The following is a 20759-nucleotide window of genomic DNA, read 5'->3' on the forward strand; positions in this document are numbered from 1 at the left end:
CCGACACACTACTGCCCCATCTCACCTGCATCACCTGGTGGGCGTACCAGGAGGCTAAGCTTCTCAATATATACTTAGGTACTCCTCGCTGACGCAGCTTGATAAATAACTTTACATGGTTCACACGGTCAAATGCCTTGGATGCATCAATGAAGCATATGAGCATAGAGGAGTTTTTACTCTTATACTTTCTGATAATTTCCTTTAAGGCAAATATGCATAAGTCTGTGCCATGCTTTGCCTTGAAACCAAATTGGTTATCTGCAGAGTATATCACATCTTGTAATCTACACAACAGTACTTTCTCAAGGACCTTTGATACAATGCTGGCAAGGGCAATGGGCCTATAGTTGTCCGAGCTTCCCATTCTACCCGCTTTGTCCTTTATGACTGGGACCAGGGTGATAGAAAGGAGTGCATCAGGCAGAATCCCATGGGTCATACAGCTGGTGAAGCAAATTGCCAGAAGGGGAGATAGTCTATTGCTGGCATTTTTCAGATGTTCAGCAAAAATAGCATCAGCACCACAGGTTTTATTGTCTGTCAGCTTTTTTATGGCTTGATACACATCATGAGCCGTGACACTCATACATTCGACCATATCGATAGCCTCTACATTAAATTGTTCAGTGTGTATACTTTGATCAAAACAGTGACAAAATAAACGGGGAGCACATTCTGTCACTGAACCATCATCTAATGCTGGCTATGTTCTGATAAAAGTAGACTTTGAGACTCGTTTAGCAGTTTGAATAGAACATAGATGCGTTTTATGTTGTTAGGTTAAATTATAGCGGGTCAGTTAGCCAAGTTTCCCTGAATCCAAACGCCGTGAACACATTCTGCAGCGGGGGCACATTTCACCGTAACACCGGCCGCAGCTAACAACATTAGCCTTTAGCATCACGGCCAGGAACCTCTGCCGCAGCGTTTTCCACAAAAAAGCGCAGAAAAACACCCAAAGTCAGACACATGCCCCCAGTTTCTGCCGATTTAGAGCGAAATCTTTATTGAATGTCCCGTTTGTTGCCGTGTCCCCGCGGCTGTGTGGAGTTTGAAGCCCGTGAGCGCCGTTAGCCTGTTAGCATTAGCCACAGACCTCCGTGAAAACAGTCGATGCTTCATGTTTCTGTGAAATAACTTTGTGAAAATGGAGACTGCGGCCACGAAGCGGCGAGAGGGAAAGAAGTCTCTGCGGGTGAAGGTGATCAGCCTGGGCAACGCGGAGGTGGGGAAGGTACGGTCCATTTTATCTCATGTATGTAAACATGACCAGCTTCATAACAGAAAAAACCCTTCAGCATGTGCCAATACAACATTATATCACACAAATATAAACACAGATATAACTACAAACATAACTGCAGCTTTATAACAGAAATACTCCTACAGCATGTGTCAATACAGCATTATATCACACAGATATAAATACAAACATAACTGCAGCTTTATAACAGAAAAAACCCTTCAGCATGTGTCAATACAGCATTATATCACACAGATATAAACACAAACATGACCAGCTTCATAACAGAAAAAACCCTTCAGCATGTGTCAATACAGCATTATATCACACAGATATAAACACAAACATGACCAGCTTCATAACAGAAAAAACCCTTCAGCATGTGTCAATACAGCATTATATCACACAGATATAAATACAAACATAACTGCAGCTTCATAACAGAAAAAACCCTTCAGCATGTGTCAATACAGCATTATATCACACAGATATAAACACAAACATGACCAGCTTCATAACAGAAAAAACCCTTCAGCATGTGTCAATACAGCATTATATCACACAGATATAAACACAGATATAAATACAAACATAACTGCAGCTTCAGTCGGCTCTGGTCCAATCGAAGCATGTGTAAAATAACCAGGTTTTCTACATTTTTATGTGGTATTTGTGGGATAAATTGTGACTTTTCTCAGGCCAGTGTCATGTAATGAAAGAATGATCTATATTCGATCCACCATTTGACCCTCACAGATCATCATCTTACACTCAAGGTCTGGCTTTCAAATGTGGCATCGCACCGGTGTACAATGGAAACAGACGGCTTGTCGAGTTGCACTACTTCTCGTTGCTGCGCATGTGCAGAACTATCGAGTCATTTTACATTCAGCCGTCGAGTTACGCTTTTTCAGCAAAAAACATGATTTCATAAACTTTACTGTCGAATTAGGCAGTTTATTCTCCATGTAAATAGTAAATGATGCAGCTGCTAAAACAATTTGCCTTTAAAAATCTGTCTGTTGTAAATATAGGCTTTAAAAACAAAAAAAAAGTACAAGTCAATAATCATAAAGCATGACCGTTTAAATGTAATAAAAGTTGCTGGGGAAAGAGTCGTCTGCTCTTTAGTTACGTAATTTTATGCAAGACAAAGTTTACCAGCTGTTCATAACTCGTTTTTAATGAGAGACAAAGACATGAGCACATGCGCTGATACTGTCAGTGCAGCTCGACAAAGAAGTGCATCTCGACGTTACACCGGCCTGTAGGATGGAAACAAAAAGGCAAAAACAGCGTCTACAATGTCCCTGTCAAATACATAAATACACATTCAGTTTCTCTAAAAAGTCCAAGCTGCTGTGGCTCATGGAAAACCCGGAGTTTTAATCATAAAAACCTCATCTGATTATTAGGTAATAATTGTAGTAGAAGAATCTGAAAATACTTTAGTTTAAAAAAGAAGAGATGTCCCTGCGGTCACAGGTTGTGGTCCTGGAGGTCACAGGTCACTAGTTGTGGTCCTGGAGGTCACAGGTCACTTGTTGTGGTCCTGGAGGTCACAGGTCACTTGTTGTGGTCCTGGAGGTCACAGGTCACTAGTTGTGGTCCTGGAGGTCACTTGTTGTGGTCCTGGAGGTCACAGGTTCTAGTCCCGGTTTGTATTTTTGTGTTGTTTCTCCAGAGCTGCATCATCAAACGTTATTGTGAGAAGCGCTTCGTGCCCAAATACCTGGCGACCATCGGCATCGACTATGGAGTCACCAAGTGAGTGCATGAACAGGTCTGTCCAGGAGGGGGCGCTGCAGAGTCCTGACCCTGTTGTTTTTGCAGAGTGCAGGTGCGAGACCGAGAGATCAAAGTGAACATCTTCGACATGGCCGGGCACCCTTTCTTCTACGAGGTCAGTCCCCCTAACCCAGCCCCCCTAACCCAGTCCCCCTAACCCAGTCCCCCTGCTCTAACCCAGTCCCTCTAACCCAGTCCCCCAAACCCAGTCCCCCTAACCCAGTCCCCCTAACCCAGTCCCCCTAACCCAGTCCCCCTAACCCAGTCCCCCTAACCCAGTCCCCCTAACCCAGTCCCCCTGCTCTCACCCAGTCCCCCTGCTCTAACCCAGTCCCCCTAACCCAGTCCCCCTGCTCTAACCCAGTCCCCCTAACCCAGTCCCCCTAACCCAGTCCCCCTGCTCTAACCCAGTCCCCCTGACCCAGTCCCCCTAACCCAGTCCCCCTGCTCTCACCCAGTCCCCCTAACCCAGTCCCCCTAACCCAGTCCCCCTGCTCTCACCCAGTCCCCCTAACCCAGTCCCCCTAACCCAGTCCCCCTGACCCAGTCCCCCTAACCCAGTCCCCCTAACCCAGTCCCTCTAACCCAGTCCCCCTAACCCAGTCCCCCTAACCCAGTCCCCCTAACCCAGTCCCCCTAACCCAGTCCCCCTAACCCAGTCCCCCTAAACCAGTCCCCCTAACCCAGTCCCCCTAACCCAGTCCCCCTGACCCAGTCCCCCTAACCCAGTCCCCCTAACCCAGTCCCTCTAACCCAGTCCCCCTAACCCAGTCCCCCTAACCCAGTCCCCCTAACCCAGTCCCCCTAACCCAGTCCCCCTAACCCAGTCCCCCTAACCCAGTCCCCCTAACCCAGTCCCCCTAAACCAGTCCCCCTAACCCAGTCCCCCTAACCCAGTCCCCCTAACCCAGTCCCCCTAAACCAGTCCCCCTAACCCAGTCCCCCTAACCCAGTCCCCCTAACCCAGTCCCCCTAACCCAGTCCCCCTAACCCAGTCCCCCTAACCCAGTCCCCCTAACCCAGTCCCCCTAACCCAGTCCCCCTAACCCAGTCCCCCTAACCCAGTCCCCCTAACCCAGTCCCCCTGCCCTAACCCAGTCCCCCTGCCCTAACCCAGTCCCCCTAACCCAGTCCCCCTGACCCAGTCCCCCTGCTCTAACCCAGTCCCCCTAACCCAGTCCCCCTAACCCAGTCCCCCTAACCCAGTCCCCCTGCTCTAACCCAGTCCCCCTAACCCAGTCCCCCTAACCCAGTCCCCCTAACCCAGTCCCCCTAACCCAGTCCCCCTAACCCAGTCCCCCTAACCCAGTCCCCCTAACCCAGTCCCCCTAACCCAGTCCCCCTGCTCTAACCCAGTCCCCCTAACCCAGTCCCCCTAACCCAGTCCCTCTAACCCAGTCCCTCTAACCCAGTCCCCCTAACCCAGTCCCTCTAACCCAGTCCCCCTAACCCAGTCCCCCTAACCCAGTCCCTCTAACCCAGTCCCTCTAACCCAGTCCCCCTAACCCAGTCCCTCTAACCCAGTCCCTCTAACCCAGTCCCTCTAACCCAGTCCCCCTAACCCAGTCCCTCTAACCCAGTCCCTCTAACCCAGTCCCTCTAACCCAGTCCCCCTAACCCAGTCCCCCTAACCCAGTCCCCCTGCTCTCACCCAGTCCCTCTAACCCAGTCCCCCTAACCCAGTCCCCCTAACCCAGTCCCCCTGACCCAGTCCCCCTAACCCAGTCCCCCTAACCCAGTCCCCCTGCTCTAACCCAGTCCCCCTAACCCAGTCCCCCTAACCCAGTCCCCCTAACCCAGTCCCCCTAACCCAGTCCCCCTGCTCTAACCCAGTCCCCCTGACCCAGTCCCCCTGCTCTAACCCAGTCCCCCTAACCCAGTCCCCCTAACCCAGTCCCCCTAACCCAGTCCCCCTAACCCAGTCCCCCTGCCCTAACCCAGTCCCCCTAACCCAGTCCCCCTAACCCAGTCCCCCTAACCCAGTCCCCCTAACCCAGTCCCCCTGCCCTAACCCAGTCCCCCTAACCCAGTCCCCCTAACCCAGTCCCCCTAACCCAGTCCCCCTAACCCAGTCCCCCTAACCCAGTCCCCCTGCTCTAACCCAGTCCCCCTAACCCAGTCCCCCTAACCCAGTCCCCCTAACCCAGTCCCCCTAACCCAGTCCCTCTAACCCAGTCCCCCTAACCCAGTCCCCCTGCCCTAACCCAGTCCCCCTAACCCAGTCCCCCTAACCCAGTCCCCCTAACCCAGTCCCCCTAACCCAGTCCCCCTAACCCAGTCCCCCTAAACCAGTCCCTCTAACCCAGTCCCCCTAACCCAGTCCCCCTAACCCAGTCCCCCTGCCCTAACCCAGTCCCCCTAACCCAGTCCCCCTAACCCAGTCCCCCTAACCCAGTCCCCCTAACCCAGTCCCCCTAACCCAGTCCCCCTAAACCAGTCCCTCTAACCCAGTCCCCCTAACCCAGTCCCCCTGCCCTAACCCAGTCCCCCTAACCCAGTCCCCCTAACCCAGTCCCCCTAACCCAGTCCCCCTAACCCAGTCCCCCTAACCCAGTCCCCCTAACCCAGTCCCCCTAACCCAGTCCCCCTAACCCAGTCCCCCTAACCCAGTCCCCCTAACCCAGTCCCCCTAACCCAGTCCCCCTAACCCAGTCCCTCTAACCCAGTCCCCCTAACCCAGTCCCCCTAACCCAGTCCCTCTAACCCAGTCCCCCTAACCCAGTCCCTCTAACCCAGTCCCCCTAACCCAGTCCCCCTAACCCAGTCCCCCTAACCCAGTCCCTCTAACCCAGTCCCCCTAACCCAGTCCCCCTAACCCAGTCCCTCTAACCCAGTCCCTCTAACCCAGTCCCTCTAACCCAGTCCCCCTAACCCAGTCCCCCTAACCCAGTCCCCCTAACCCAGTCCCCCTAACCCAGTCCCCCTGCTCTAACCCAGTCCCCCTGCTCTAACCCAGTCCCCCTAACCCAGTCCCCCTAACCCAGTCCCCCTGCTCTAACCCAGTCCCCCTAACCCAGTCCCCCTAACCCAGTCCCCCTGCTCTAACCCAGTCCCCCTAACCCAGTCCCCCTAACCCAGTCCCCCTGCTCTAACCCAGTCCCCCTAACCCAGTCCCTCTAACCCAGTCCCTCTAACCCAGTCCCTCTAACCCAGTCCCTCTAACCCAGTCCCTCTAACCCAGTCCCTCTAACCCAGTCCCCCTAACCCAGTCCCCCTAACCCAGTCCCCCTAACCCAGTCCCTCTAACCCAGTCCCCCTAACCCAGTCCCCCTAACCCAGTCCCCCTAACCCAGTCCCTCTAACCCAGTCCCTCTAACCCAGTCCCTCTAACCCAGTCCCCCTAACCCAGTCCCTCTAACCCAGTCCCCCTAACCCAGTCCCTCTAACCCAGTCCCCCTAACCCAGTCCCCCTAACCCAGTCCCCCTAACCCAGTCCCTCTAACCCAGTCCCCCTAACCCAGTCCCCCTAACCCAGTCCCTCTAACCCAGTCCCCCTAACCCAGTCCCCCTAAACCAGTCCCTCTAACCCAGTCCCCCTAACCCAGTCCCTCTAACCCAGTCCCCCTAACCCAGTCCCCCTAACCCAGTCCCCCTAACCCAGTCCCCCTAACCCAGTCCCCCTGCCCTAACCCAGTCCCTCTAACCCAGTCCCTCTAACCCAGTCCCCCTAACCCAGTCCCTCTAACCCAGTCCCCCTAACCCAGTCCCCCTAACCCAGTCCCCCTAACCCAGTCCCCCTAACCCAGTCCCCCTGCTCTAACCCAGTCCCCCTAACCCAGTCCCTCTAACCCAGTCCCTCTAACCCAGTCCCTCTAACCCAGTCCCCCTAACCCAGTCCCCCTAACCCAGTCCCCCTAACCCAGTCCCCCTAACCCAGTCCCCCTGCCCTAACCCAGTCCCCCTAACCCAGTCCCCCAAACCCAGTCCCCCTGCTCTAACCCAGTCCCCCTAACCCAGTCCCCCTGCTCTAACCCAGTCCCCCTAACCCAGTCCCCCTAACCCAGTCCCCCTAACCCAGTCCCCCTAACCCAGTCCCCCTAACCCAGTCCCCCTGCTCTAACCCAGTCCCTCTAACCCAGTCCCCCAAACCCAGTCCCCCTAACCCAGTCCCTCTAACCCAGTCCCCCTGCTCTAACCCAGTCCCTCTAACCCAGTCCCCCTGCTCTAACCCAGTCCCCCTAACCCAGTCCCCCTGCTCTAACCCAGTCCCCCTAACCCAGTCCCCCTGCTCTAACCCAGTCCCCCTAACCCAGTCCCCCTAACCCAGTCCCCCTGCTCTAACCCAGTCCCTCTAACCCAGTCCCCCTGCTCTAACCCAGTCCCCCTAACCCAGTCCCCCTGCTCTAACCCAGTCCCCCTAACCCAGTCCCCCTGCTCTAACCCAGTCCCCCTAACCCAGTCCCCCTAACCCAGTCCCCCTAACCCAGTCCCCCTAACCCAGTCCCTCTAACCCAGTCCCCCAAACCCAGTCCCCCTGCTCTAACCCAGTCCTCCTAACCCAGTCCCCCTGCTCTAACCCAGTCCCTCTAACCCAGTCCCTCTAACCCAGTCCCTCTAACCCAGTCCCTCTAACCCAGTCCCTCTAACCCAGTCCCCCTAACCCAGTCCCCCTGCTCTAACCCAGTCCTCCTAACCCAGTCCCCCTGCTCTAACCCAGTCCCTCTAACCCAGTCCCCCTAACCCAGTCCCCCTGCCCTAACCCAGTCCCCCTAACCCAGTCCCCCTGCTCTAACCCAGTCCTCCTAACCCAGTCCCCCAAACCCAGTCCCCCTAACCCAGTCCCTCTAACCCAGTCCCTCTAACCCAGTCCCCCTAACCCAGTCCCTCTAACCCAGTCCCTCTAACCCAGTCCCTCTAACCCAGTCCCCCTAACCCAGTCCCTCTAACCCAGTCCCTCTAACCCAGTCCCTCTAACCCAGTCCCTCTAACCCAGTCCCTCTAACCCAGTCCCTCTAACCCAGTCCCTCTAACCCAGTCCCCCTAACCCAGTCCCTCTAACCCAGTCCCTCTAACCCAGTCCCTCTAACCCAGTCCCTCTAACCCAGTCCCTCTAACCCAGTCCCCCTAACCCAGTCCCTCTAACCCAGTCCCCCTAACCCAGTCCCTCTAACCCAGTCCCTCTAACCCAGTCCCTCTAACCCAGTCCCTCTAACCCAGTCCCTCTAACCCAGTCCCTCTAACCCAGTCCCCCTAACCCAGTCCCCCTAACCCAGTCCCCCTAACCCAGTCCCTCTAACCCAGTCCCTCTAACCCAGTCCCTCTAACCCAGTCCCCCTAACCCAGTCCCCCTAACCCAGTCCCCCTAACCCAGTCCCCCTAACCCAGTCCCCCTGCTCTAACCCAGTCCCCCTGCCCTAACCCAGTCCCCCTGCTCTAACCCAGTCCCTCTAACCCAGTCCCCCTAACCCAGTCCCCCTGCTCTAACCCAGTCCCCCTAACCCAGTCCCTCTAACCCAGTCCCTCTAACCCAGTCCCCCTAACCCAGTCCCCCTGCTCTAACCCAGTCCCCCTAACCCAGTCCCCCTGCTCTAACCCAGTCCCCTTAACCCAGTCCCCCTAACCCAGTCCCCCTAACCCAGTCCCCCTAACCCAGTCCCCCTAACCCAGTCCCCCTAACCCAGTCCCCCTGCTCTAACCCAGTCCCCTTAACCCAGTCCCCCTAACCCAGTCCCTCTAACCCAGTCGCTCTAACCCAGTCCCCCTAACCCAGTCCCCCTAACCCAGTCCCCCTAACCCAGTCCCCCTAACCCAGTCCCCCTGCTCTAACCCAGTCCCCTTAACCCAGTCCCCCTAACCCAGTCCCCCTAACCCAGTCCCTCTAACCCAGTCGCTCTAACCCAGTCCCCCTAACCCAGTCCCCCTAACCCAGTCCCCCTAACCCAGTCCCCCTAACCCAGTCCCCCTGCTCTAACCCAGTCCCCTTAACCCAGTCCCCCTAACCCAGTCCCCCTAACCCAGTCCCCCTAACCCAGTCCCCCTAACCCAGTCCCCCTAACCCAGTCCCCCTGCCCTAACCCAGTCCCCCTAACCCAGTCCCCCTAACCCAGTCCCCCTGACCCAGTCCCCCTGCTCTAACCCAGTCCCTCTAACCCAGTCCCTCTAACCCAGTCCCCCTAACCCAGTCCCCCTAACCCAGTCCCCCTGCCCTAACCCAGTCCCCCTGCCCTAACCCAGTCCCCCTAACCCAGTCCCCCTAACCCAGTCCCCCTAACCCAGTCCCCCTGCTCTAACCCAGTCCCCCTAACCCAGTCCCCCTGCTCTAACCCAGTCCCCCTGCTCTAACCCAGTCCCCCTAACCCAGTCCCCCTAACCCAGTCCCTCTAACCCAGTCCCCCTGCTCTAACCCAGTCCCTCTAACCCAGTCCCCCTAACCCAGTCCTCCTAACCCAGTCCCCCTAACCCAGTCCCCCTAACCCAGTCCCCCTGCTCTAACCCAGTCCCCCTAACCCAGTCCCTCTAACCCAGTCCCCCTAACCCAGTCCCCCTAACCCAGTCCCCCTGCTCTAACCCAGTCCCCCTAACCCAGTCCCCCTAACCCAGTCCCCCTAACCCAGTCCCCCTAACCCAGTCCCTCTAACCCAGTCCCCCTAACCCAGTCCCCCTAACCCAGTCCCCCTGCTGTGAATGTCCAACAGAAGGAGTGATGATCGTCTGTAGGGGGCGCTAAAGGAACAGGAGATACAGAGCTGTGAATGTCCAACAGAAGGAGTGATGATCGTCTGTAGGGGGCGCTAAAGGAACAGAGATACAGAGCTGTGAATGTCCAACAGAAGGAGTGATGATCGTCTGTAGGGGGCGCTAAAGGAACGAGGAGATACAGAGCTGTGAATGTCCAACAGAAGGAGTGACGATCGTCTGTAGGGGGCGCTAAAGGAACAGAGATACAGAGCTGTGAATGTCCCACAGAAGGAGTGATGATCGTCTGTAGGGGGCGCTAAAGGAACAGGAGATACAGAGCTGTGAATGTCCCACAGAAGGAGTGATGATCGTCTGTAGGGGGCGCTAAAGGAACAGAGATACAGAGCTGTGAATGTCCAACAGAAGGAGTGATGATCGTCTGTAGGGGGCGCTAAAGGAACAGAGATACAGAGCTGTGAATGTCCAACAGAAGGAGTGATGATCGTCTGTAGGGGGCGCTAAAGGAACGGGGAGATACAGAGCTGTGAATGTCCAACAGAAGGAGTGATGATCGTCTGTAGGGGGCGCTAAAGGAACAGGAGATACAGAGCTGTGAATGTCCAACAGAAGGAGTGATGATCGTCTGTAGGGGGCGCTAAAGGAACAGAGATACAGAGCTGTGAATGTCCAACAGAAGGAGTGATGATCGTCTGTAGGGGGCGCTAAAGGAACAGAGATACAGAGCTGTGAATGTCCAACAGAAGGAGTGATGATCGTCTGTAGGGGGCGCTAAAGGAACGGGGAGATACAGAGCTGTGAATGTCCAACAGAAGGAGTGATGATCGTCTGTAGGGGGCGCTAAAGGAACAGGAGATACAGAGCTGTGAATGTCCAACAGAAGGAGTGATGATCGTCTGTAGGGGGCGCTAAAGGAACAGAGATACAGAGCTGTGAATGTCCAACAGAAGGAGTGATGATCGTCTGTAGGGGGCGCTAAAGGAACAAAGGAGATACAGAGCTGTGAATGTCCAACAGAAGGAGTGATGATCGTCTGTAGGGGGCGCTAAAGGAACAGGAGATACAGAGCTGTGAATGTCCCACAGAAGGAGTGATGATCGTCTGTAGGGGGCGCTAAAGGAACGGGGAGATACAGAGCTGTGAATGTCCAACAGAAGGAGTGATGATCGTCTGTAGGGGGCGCTAAAGGAACAGAGATACAGAGCTGTGAATGTCCAACAGAAGGAGTGATGATCGTCTGTAGGGGGCGCTAAAGGAACAGAGGAGATACAGAGCTGTGAATGTCCAACAGAAGGAGTGATGATCGTCTGTAGGGGGCGCTAAAGGAACAGAGATACAGAGCTGTGAATGTCCAACAGAAGGAGTGATGATCGTCTGTAGGGGGCGCTAAAGGAACAGAGATACAGAGCTGTGAATGTCCAACAGAAGGAGTGATGATCGTCTGTAGGGGGCGCTAAAGGAACGGGGAGATACAGAGCTGTGAATGTCCAACAGAAGGAGTGATGATCGTCTGTAGGGGGCGCTAAAGGAACAGGAGATACAGAGCTGTGAATGTCCAACAGAAGGAGTGATGATCGTCTGTAGGGGGCGCTAAAGGAACAGAGATACAGAGCTGTGAATGTCCAACAGAAGGAGTGATGATCGTCTGTAGGGGGCGCTAAAGGAACAGAGATACAGAGCTGTGAATGTCCAACAGAAGGAGTGATGATCGTCTGTAGGGGGCGCTAAAGGAACAGAGATACAGAGCTGTGAATGTCCAACAGAAGGAGTGATGATCGTCTGTAGGGGGCGCTAAAGGAACAGAGATACAGAGCTGTGTCTGGGGACTTTAATAACCCTGTGTCTCGTGTTTCAGGTGCGTAACGAGTTCTACAAAGACTCCCAGGGGGTGCTGCTGGTCTACGACGTGGGGCTGAGGGAGAGTTTCGAGGCGTTGGATTCGTGGCTCGGGGAAATGAAGCAGGAGATGGGCTCCCAGGCCAACGTCGACAGCATCGTCTTCATCGTCTGCGCCAACAAGGTCCGGACAAGGACGGGACTGAGACTGGACCAGGACTAAACCGGGACTGGACCGAAAGACTTTACATAGTACAGTCCCCATCAAAACAACAACTACCGTCTGTTTTTGCAGCTAAACGTTCTCCTCTGCAGCTGCTGAGGGATTTTTCATTTATTTATTTGTTCATGTCATATCATTACGTAACATGAACATAAAATACCAGAGGGAAGAGAAATCTTGTATTATCTGTTACTAATAACAACTTAAACATTTGATTCCCCATAATTCAACGCCAACTTCTCACCAGGTCACCAAACACCAAATCACAAAAACAGCCTCATTTGTCTATCTTTCTACATTTGTGAACACATTTAAATTCCACACTCAAAGAATTCCAGAGTTTAACTTGAACGTGTTTAGTTCTGGAATCTGTCATACTACTCAGTATGTTTTACTCCTGAACGTTCTCGTTTTCAGAGTTAGCCTGAGGTTGTGGTTTTAGGGTCTGCTCCCCCTGGTGGAGCCTCAGTGATATGACGTTTTTTTGGTTCTGTTCCAGGTGGACCTGACCAAGCGACGTGTGGTGGATGAAGGAGAAGGTCGACTTTGGGCCGAGTCCAGAGGCTTCCATTACTTTGAGACGTCAGCTCAGAGCGGAGAGGGCATCAACGAGATGTTCCAGGTAACAGACTGTCCCTCAAACTGTCCCTCACCTTCAGCTCAGAGCGGAGAGGCATCAACGAGATGTTCCAGGTAACAGACTGTCCCTCAAACTGTCCCTCACCTTCAGCTCAGAGCAGAGGCATCAATGAGATGTTCCAGGTAACAGACTGTCCCTCAAACTGTCCCTCACCTTCAGCTCAGAGCGGAGAGGCATCAACGAGATGTTCCAGGTAACAGACTGTCCCTCACCTTCAGCTCAGAGCGGAGAGGCATCATCGAGATGTTCCAGGTAACAGACTGTCCCTCAAACTGTCCCTAACCTTCAGCTCAGAGCGGAGAGGCATCAACGAGATGTTCCAGGTAACACTGTCCCTCAAACTGTCCCTCACCTTCAGCTCAGAGCGGAGAGGGCATCAACGAGATGTTCCAGGTAACAGACTGTCCCTCAAACTGTCCCTCACCTTCAGCTCAGAGCGGAGAGGCATCAACGAGATGTTCCAGGTAACACTGTCCCTCAAACTGTCCCTCACCTTCAGCTCAGAGCGGAGGCATCAACGAGATGTTCCAGGTAACAGACTGTCCCTCACCTTCAGCTCAGAGCGGAGAGGGCATCAACGAGATGTTCCAGGTAACAGACTGTCCCTCACCTTCAGCTCAGAGCAGAGGCATCAACGAGATGTTCCAGGTAACACTGTCCCTCAAACTGTCCCTCACCTTCAGCTCAGAGCAGAGGCATCAACGAGATGTTCCAGGTAACAGACTGTCCCTCAAACTGTCCCTCACCTTCAGCTCAGAGCAGAGGCATCAACGAGATGTTCCAGGTAACACTGTCCCTCAAACTGTCCCTCACCTTCAGCTCAGAGCGGAGGCATCAACGAGATGTTCCAGGTAACACTGTCCCTCACCTTCAGCTCAGAGCGGAGGCATCAACGAGATGTTCCAGGTAACACTGTCCCTCAAACTGTCCCTCACCTTCAGCTCAGAGCGGAGGCATCAACGAGATGTTCCAGGTAACACTGTCCCTCACCTTCAGCTCAGAGCAGAGGCATCAACGAGATGTTCCAGGTAACAGACTGTCCCTCACCTTCAGCTCAGAGCAGAGGCATCAACGAGATGTTCCAGGTAACAGACTGTCCCTCAAACTGTCCCTCACCTTCAGCTCAGAGCGGAGAGGCATCAACGAGATGTTCCAGGTAACAGACTGTCCCTCACCTTCAGCTCAGAGCAGAGGCATCAACGAGATGTTCCAGGTAACAGACTGTCCCTCACCTTCAGCTCAGAGCAGAGGCATCAACGAGATGTTCCAGGTAACAGACTGTCCCTCAAACTGTCCCTCACCTTCAGCTCAGAGCAGAGGCATCAACGAGATGTTCCAGGTAACACTGTCCCTCAAACTGTCCCTCACCTTCAGCTCAGAGCGGAGAGGCATCAACGAGATGTTCCAGGTAACACTGTCCCTCAAACTGTCCCTCACCTTCAGCTCAGAGCGGAGGCATCAACGAGATGTTCCAGGTAACAGACTGTCCCTCACCTTCAGCTCAGAGCGGAGGCATCAACGAGATGTTCCAGGTAACAGACTGTCCCTCACCTTCAGCTCAGAGCAGAGGCATCAACGAGATGTTCCAGGTAACAGACTGTCCCTCAAACTGTCCCTCACCTTCAGCTCAGAGCGGAGGCATCAACGAGATGTTCCAGGTAACAGACTGTCCCTCAAACTGTCCCTCACCTTCAGCTCAGAGCAGAGGCATCAACGAGATGTTCCAGGTAACACTGTCCCTCAAACTGTCCCTCACCTTCAGCTCAGAGCGGAGGCATCAACGAGATGTTCCAGGTAACACTGTCCCTCACCTTCAGCTCAGAGCGGAGGCATCAACGAGATGTTCCAGGTAACAGACTGTCCCTCAAACTGTCCCTCACCTTCAGCTCAGAGCGGAGGCATCAACGAGATGTTCCAGGTAACACTGTCCCTCACCTTCAGCTCAGAGCAGAGGCATCAACGAGATGTTCCAGGTAACAGACTGTCCCTCAAACTGTCCCTCACCTTCAGCTCAGAGCAGAGGCATCAACGAGATGTTCCAGGTAACAGACTGTCCCTCACCTTCAGCTCAGAGCAGAGGCATCAACGAGATGTTCCAGGTAACAGACTGTCCCTCAAACTGTCCCTCACCTTCAGCTCAGAGCAGAGGCATCAACGAGATGTTCCAGGTAACACTGTCCCTCAAACTGTCCCTCACCTTCAGCTCAGAGCAGAGGCATCAACGAGATGTTCCAGGTAACACTGTCCCTCAAACTGTCCCTCACCTTCAGCTCAGAGCGGAGGCATCAACGAGATGTTCCAGGTAACAGACTGTCCCTCACCTTCAGCTCAGAGCGGAGGCATCAACGAGATGTTCCAGGTAACAGACTGTCCCTCAAACTGTCCCTCACCTTCAGCTCAGAGCGGAGAGGCATCAACGAGATGTTCCAGTTACGATTGTTTATTGTTGTTTACGGTTTGTTGTTGTTTACGGTTTGTTGTTGTTTACGGTTTGTTGTTGTTTACGGTTTGTTGTTGTTTACTTGTTCCCAGTCGTTCTTCTCGTCGATCGTGGACATGTGTGAGAACGGTGGGAAACGTCCCGTGGCCGACAGCGGCGTCGGCTTCACCAAGGAACAGGCCGACACCATCCGCCGCATCCGCACCAGCAAGGACTCCTGGGACATGTTAGGGGTCAAACCGGGCGCCACCAGGTGGGTCAGGGGTCAAACCGGGCGCCACCAGGAGGGTCAGGGGTCAAACCGGGCATCACCAGGTGGGTCAGGGGTCAAACCGGGCGTCACCAGGAGGGTCAGGGGTCAAACCGGGCGTCACCAGGTGGGTCAGGGGTCAAACCGGGCATCACCAGGTGGGTCAGGGGTCAAACCGGGCGTCACCAGGTGGGTCAGGGGTCAAACCGGGCGCCACCAGGTGGGTCAGGGGTCAAACCGGGCGTCACCAGGTGGGTCAGGGGTCAAACCGGGCGCCACCAGGTGGGTCAGGGGTCAAACCGGGCGCCACCAGGTGGGTCAGGGGTCAAACCGGGCGCCACCAGGTGGGTCAGGGGTCAAACCGGGCATCACCAGGTGGGTCAGGGGTCAAACCGGGCGTCACCAGGAGGGTCAGGGGTCAAACCGGGCGTCACCAGGAGGGTCAGGGGTCAAACCGGGCGCCACCAGGAGGGTCAGGGGTCAAACCGGGCGCCACCAGGAGGGTCAGGGGTCAAACCGGGCGCCACCAGGAGGGTCAGGGGTCAAACCGGGCGTCACCAGGAGGGTCAGGGGTCAAACCGGGCGCCACCAGGAGGGTCAGGGGTCAAACCGGGCGTCACCAGGTGGGTCAGGGGTCAAACCGGGCATTACCAGGTGGGTCAGGGGTCAAACCGGGCATTACCAGGAGGGTCAGGGGTCAAACCGGGCGCCACCAGGTGGGTCAGGGGTCAAACCGGGCATCACCAGGAGGGTCAGGGGTCAAACCGGGCGTCACCAGGTGGGTCAGGGGTCAAACCGGGCGTCACCAGGTGGGTCAGGGGTCAAACCGGGCGCCACCAGGAGGGTCAGGGGTCAAACCGGGCGTCACCAGGTGGGTCAGGGGTCAAACCGGGCATTACCAGGTGGGTCAGGGGTCAAACCGGGCATTACCAGGTGGGTCAGGGGTCAAACCGGGCATTACCAGGTGGGTCAGGGGTCAAACCGGGCATTACCAGGAGGGTCAGGGGTCAAACCGGGCGTCACCAGGAGGGTCAGGGGTCAAACCGGGCGCCACCAGGTGGGTCAGGGGTCAAACCGGGCGCCACCAGGAGGGTCAGGGGTCAAACCGGGCGTCACCAGGAGGGTCAGGGGTCAAACCGGGCGTCACCAGGAGGGTCAGGGGTCAAACCGGGCGTCACCAGGTGGGTCAGGGGTCAAACCGGGCGTCACCAGGAGGGTCAGGGGTCAAACCGGGCGCCACCAGGAGGGTCAGGGGTCAAACCGGGCGTCACCAGGAGCGTCAGGGGTCAAACCGGGCGTCACCAGGAGGGTCAGGGGTCAAACCGGGCATGACCAGGAGGGTCAGGGGTCAAACCGGGCATGACCAGGAGGGTCAGGGGTCAAACCGGGCGTCACCAGGTGGGTCAGGGGTCAAACCGGGCATCACCAGGAGGGTCAGGGGTCAAACCGGGCGTCACCAGGAGGGTCAGGGGTCAAACCGGGCGTCACCAGGAGGGTCAGGGGTCAAACCGGGCGTCACCAGGAGGGTCAGGGGTCAAACCGGGCGTCACCAGGAGGGTCAGGGGTCAAACCGGGCGTCACCAGGTGGGTCAGGGGTCAAACCGGGCGCCACCAGGTGGGTCAGGGGTCAAACCGGGCGCCACCAGGAGGGTCAGGGGTCAAACCGGGCGTCACCAGGAGGGTCAGGGGTCAAACCGGGCGTCACCAGGAGGGTCAGGGGTCAAACCGGGCGCCACCAGGAGGGTCAGGGGTCAAACCGGGCGTCACCAGGAGGGTCAGGGGTCAAACCGGGGGGTCAGGGGTCAAACCGGGCGTCACCAGGAGGGTCAGGGGTCACACCGGGCATCACCAGGAGGGTCAGGGGTCAAACCGGGCATGACCAGGAGGGTCAGGGGTCAAACCGGGCGTCACCAGGAGGGTCAGGGGTCAAACCGGGCATGACCAGGAGGGTCAGGGGTCAACCCGGGCGTCACCAGGAGGGTCAGGGGTCAAACCGGGCGTCACCAGGAGGGTCAGGGGTCAAACCGGGGGGTCAGGGGTCAAACCGGGCATCACCAGGAGGGTCAGGGGTCAAACCGGGCGTCACCAGGTGGGTCAGGGGTCAAACCGGGCGCCACCAGGTGGGTAAGGGGTCAAACCGGGCGTCACCAGGAGGGTCAGGGGTCAAACCGGGCATCACCAGGAGGGTCAGGGGTCAAACCGGGCGTCACCAGGAGGGTCAGGGGTCAAACCGGGCGTCACCAGGAGGGTCAGGGGTCAAACCGGGGGGTCAGGGGTCAAACCGGGCATCACCAGGAGGGTCAGGGGTCAAACCGGAGGGTCAGGGGTCAAACCGGGCGTCACCAGGTGGGTCAGGGGTCAAACCGGGCATCACCAGGAGGGTCAGGGGTCAAACCGGGCATCACCAGGAGGGTCAGGGGTCAAACCGGGCGTCACCAGGAGGGTCAGGGGTCAAACCGGGCGTCACCAGGAGGGTCAGGGGTCAAACCGGGCGTCACCAGGAGGGTCAGGGGTCAAACCGGGCGTCACCAGGAGGGTCAGGGGTCAAACCGGGCGTCACCAGGAGGGTCAGGGGTCAAACCGGGCGTCACCAGGTGGGTCAGGGGTCAAACCGGGCGTCACCAGGAGGGTCAGGGGTCAAACCGGGCGTCACCAGGTGGGTCAGGGGTCAAACCGGGCGTCACCAGGAGGGTCAGGGGTCAAACCGGGCGCCACCAGGAGGGTCAGGGGTCAAACCGGGGGGTCAGGGGTCAAACCGGGCGTCACCAGGAGGGTCAGGGGTCAAACCGGGCGTCACCAGGAGGGTCAGGGGTCAAACCGGGCGTCACCAGGAGGGTCAGGGGTCAAACCGGGCGTCACCAGGAGGGTCAGGGGTCAAACCGGGCGTCACCAGGAGGGTCAGGGGTCAAACCGGGCGTCACCAGGTGGGTCAGGGGTCAAACCGGGCATCACCAGGTGGGTTAGGGGTCAAACCGGGCGTCACCAGGAGGGTCAGGGGTCAAACCGGGCATGACCAGGAGGGTCAGGGGTCAAACCGGGCATCACCAGGTGGGTCAGGGGCTAATGTTATCGTGGCCAATGTTATCGTGGCCAATGCTTTCGTGGCTAATGCTAACGTGGCTAATGCTAACGTGGCTAATGCTAACGTGGCTAATGCTAACGTGGCTAATGCTATCGTGACTAATGCCATCGTGGCTAATGCTAACGTGGCTAATGCTAACGTGGCTAATGCTATCGTGGCTAATCCTAACGTGGCTAATGCTAACGTGGCTAATGCTAACGTGGCTAATGCTAACGTGGCTAACTTAACGTGGCTAATGTTAACGTGGCTAATGCTATCGTGGCTAATGCTAACGTGGCTAATGCTAACGTGGCTAATGCTAACGTGGCTAATGTTAACGTTGCTAATGCTAACGTGGCTAATGCTATCGTGGCTAGTGCTAACGTGGCTAACTTAACGTGGCTAATGTTAACGTGGCTAATGCTAACGTGGCTAATGCTAACGTGGCTAATGCTAACGTGGCTAATGCTAGGGAGCACAGCAGTATCTCACTGAGGCGGCGATGTTCAACATCCTTATTCTAGTGCGGTTTTTACCTCAAGGCTTTTACACTGAAATAACGGTGTTAGAGTTTAAAGGGAATCACTCTCAGCTCCGCTCACCACGAACCCAGGAGGAAAGGAGGAATTCAACTGGAAAAGAGAGATAAAAATGTGAATAAAAATAAATCAAATTTTTTCTCCTAATTATTAATTTACAACACGATAATTTAAGTAGCGAGCTGTGAATGAGCGGGGAAGCTAACGGGTTTATGTGTCACTTCCTGTGCAGGGAGGAAGTGAATAAAGCCTACAGGAAGTTAACAGGTGTATGTGACTAACCACTGTGTCACTTCCTGTGCAGGGAGGAAGTGAATAAAGCCTACAGGAAGTTAAAGGGTTTATGTGACTAACCACTGTGTCACTTCCTGTGCAGGGAGGAAGTGAATAAAGCCTACAGGAAGTTAAAGGGTTTATGTGACTAACCACTGTGTCACTTCCTGTGCAGGGAGGAAGTGAATAAAGCCTACGGGAAGTTAACGGGTTTATGTGACTAACCACTGTGTCACTTCCTGTGCAGGGAGGAAGTGAATAAAGCCTACAGGAAGTTAAAGGGTTTATGTGACTAACCACTGTGTCACTTCCTGTGCAGGGAGGAAGTGAATAAAGCCTACAGGAAGTTGGCCGTTCTGCTGCATCCAGACAAATGCGTGGCTCCAGGAAGTGAAGACGCATTTAAGGCCGTGGTCAACGCCAGGACGTCCCTGCTGAAAAACATCAAGTAAACATCACTAAAACATGTACAACAGGAGCCAGAGTCACCTCCAGGACGTCCCTGCTGAAAAACATCAAGTAAACATCACTAAAACATGTACAACAGGAGTCAGAGTCACCTCCAGGACGTCCCTGCTGAAAAACATCAAGTAAACATCACTAAAACATGTACAACAGGAGCCAGAGTCACCTCCAGGACGTCCCTGCTGAAAAACATCAAGTAAACAACACTAAAACATGTACAACAGGATCCAGAGTCACCTCAAGGACGTCCCTGCTGAAGAACATCAAGTAAACATCACTAAAACATGTACAACAGGAGCCCAAAGGGTCAAGAGCCTCAGACCCGACTGAAATGAACATGATCCACCATTGAACAAAGACAAAAGATTAATGTTTGTTATGAAGCACTTCTCTCTCCTCCTCCCTCTCTCCCTCCCTCCCTTTCCTCTACCCTGTTCCTCCCTCTCTCCTCCTTTCTCTCCTCCTCCCTCCCTCCCTCTCTCCTCCCTCTCTCTCTCCTCCCTCTCTCTCCTCCCTCTCTCTCTCCTCCCTCTCTCTCTCCTCCCTCCCTCTCTCCCCCTTTCTCTCCTCCTCCCTCTCCTCCTCCCTCCCTCTTCTCCTTTCTCTCCTCCTCCCTCTCCTCCCTCTCTTCCTCCCTCCCTCTCTCTCCTCCTCCTCCCTCCCTCTCCTCTCTCTCCTCCCTCTCCTCCCTCTCTTCCTCCCTCCCTCTCTCTCCTCCTCCCTCTCTCCCTCCCTCTCTTCCTCCCTCCGTCTCTTCCTCCTTTCTCTCCTCCCTCCCTCTTCCTCCCTCCCTCTCTCCTCCTCCCTCTCCTCCCTCTCTTCCTCCCTCCCTCTCTCCTCCTCCCTCTCCTCCCTCTCCTCCTCCCTCTCTCCTCCCTCTCTCCTCCCTCTCTCTCCTCCCTCTCTCTCTCTCCTCTCTCCTCCTCCCTCTCTCTTCCTCCCTCTCTCTCTCTCCTCCTCCCTCCCTCTCTCCCTCTCCTCCCTCTCTCTCCTCCTCCCTCTCCTCCCTCTCTCCTCCCTCTCTTCCTCCCTCCCTCTCTCTCTCCTCCCTCTCTCCCCCTTTCTCTCTTCTCTGTCGTTTTCTTATCGTTGATGAAAATATTTAAAGTTATTTAAAATTATTTATTTATTTGTTAAATGTTGTTTTTGTGCCAAACTGAAGAGACCAAACTTTCGGACCGAGTTCAGTCCGTAATAAAAAATCCTTAACCAGTTCCTCTGCTCTGAGGGGGTTTGTGAGGGGTCACGTGTGTTTGGGGTCACGTGTGTAGGGGGTCACGTGTGTTTGGGGTCACGTGTGTTGGGGTCACGTGTGTTTGGGGTCACGTGTGTTTGGGGTCACGCGTGTTTGGGGTCACGTGT

At 55.5% G+C, this 20759-nt stretch overlaps 1 protein-coding gene across 1 annotated transcript; it reads left to right on the plus strand.

The window, feature by feature from the left end:
• Nucleotides 1-805: 805 nt before the first annotated feature.
• dnajc27 (DnaJ (Hsp40) homolog, subfamily C, member 27) lies at nucleotides 806-19384 on the plus strand (the record flags this gene model as incomplete). The annotated part of the gene is made up of 7 exons (XM_079583243.1): nucleotides 806-1237; nucleotides 2931-3013; nucleotides 3080-3149; nucleotides 11526-11690; nucleotides 12229-12351; nucleotides 14902-15062; nucleotides 19252-19384. The coding sequence occupies exons 1-7, from the start codon at nucleotides 1151-1153 to the stop codon at nucleotides 19382-19384; spliced, it is 822 nt and encodes a 273-aa protein (XP_079439369.1). The 5' UTR covers nucleotides 806-1150.
• Between the last annotated feature and the right edge of the window lie 1375 nt (nucleotides 19385-20759).

Source organism: Gobius niger (genome assembly GCF_951799975.1).
Source record: "Gobius niger genome assembly, contig: SCAFFOLD_121, whole genome shotgun sequence".
In the NCBI taxonomy this organism is placed as follows: domain Eukaryota; kingdom Metazoa; phylum Chordata; class Actinopteri; order Gobiiformes; family Gobiidae; genus Gobius; species Gobius niger.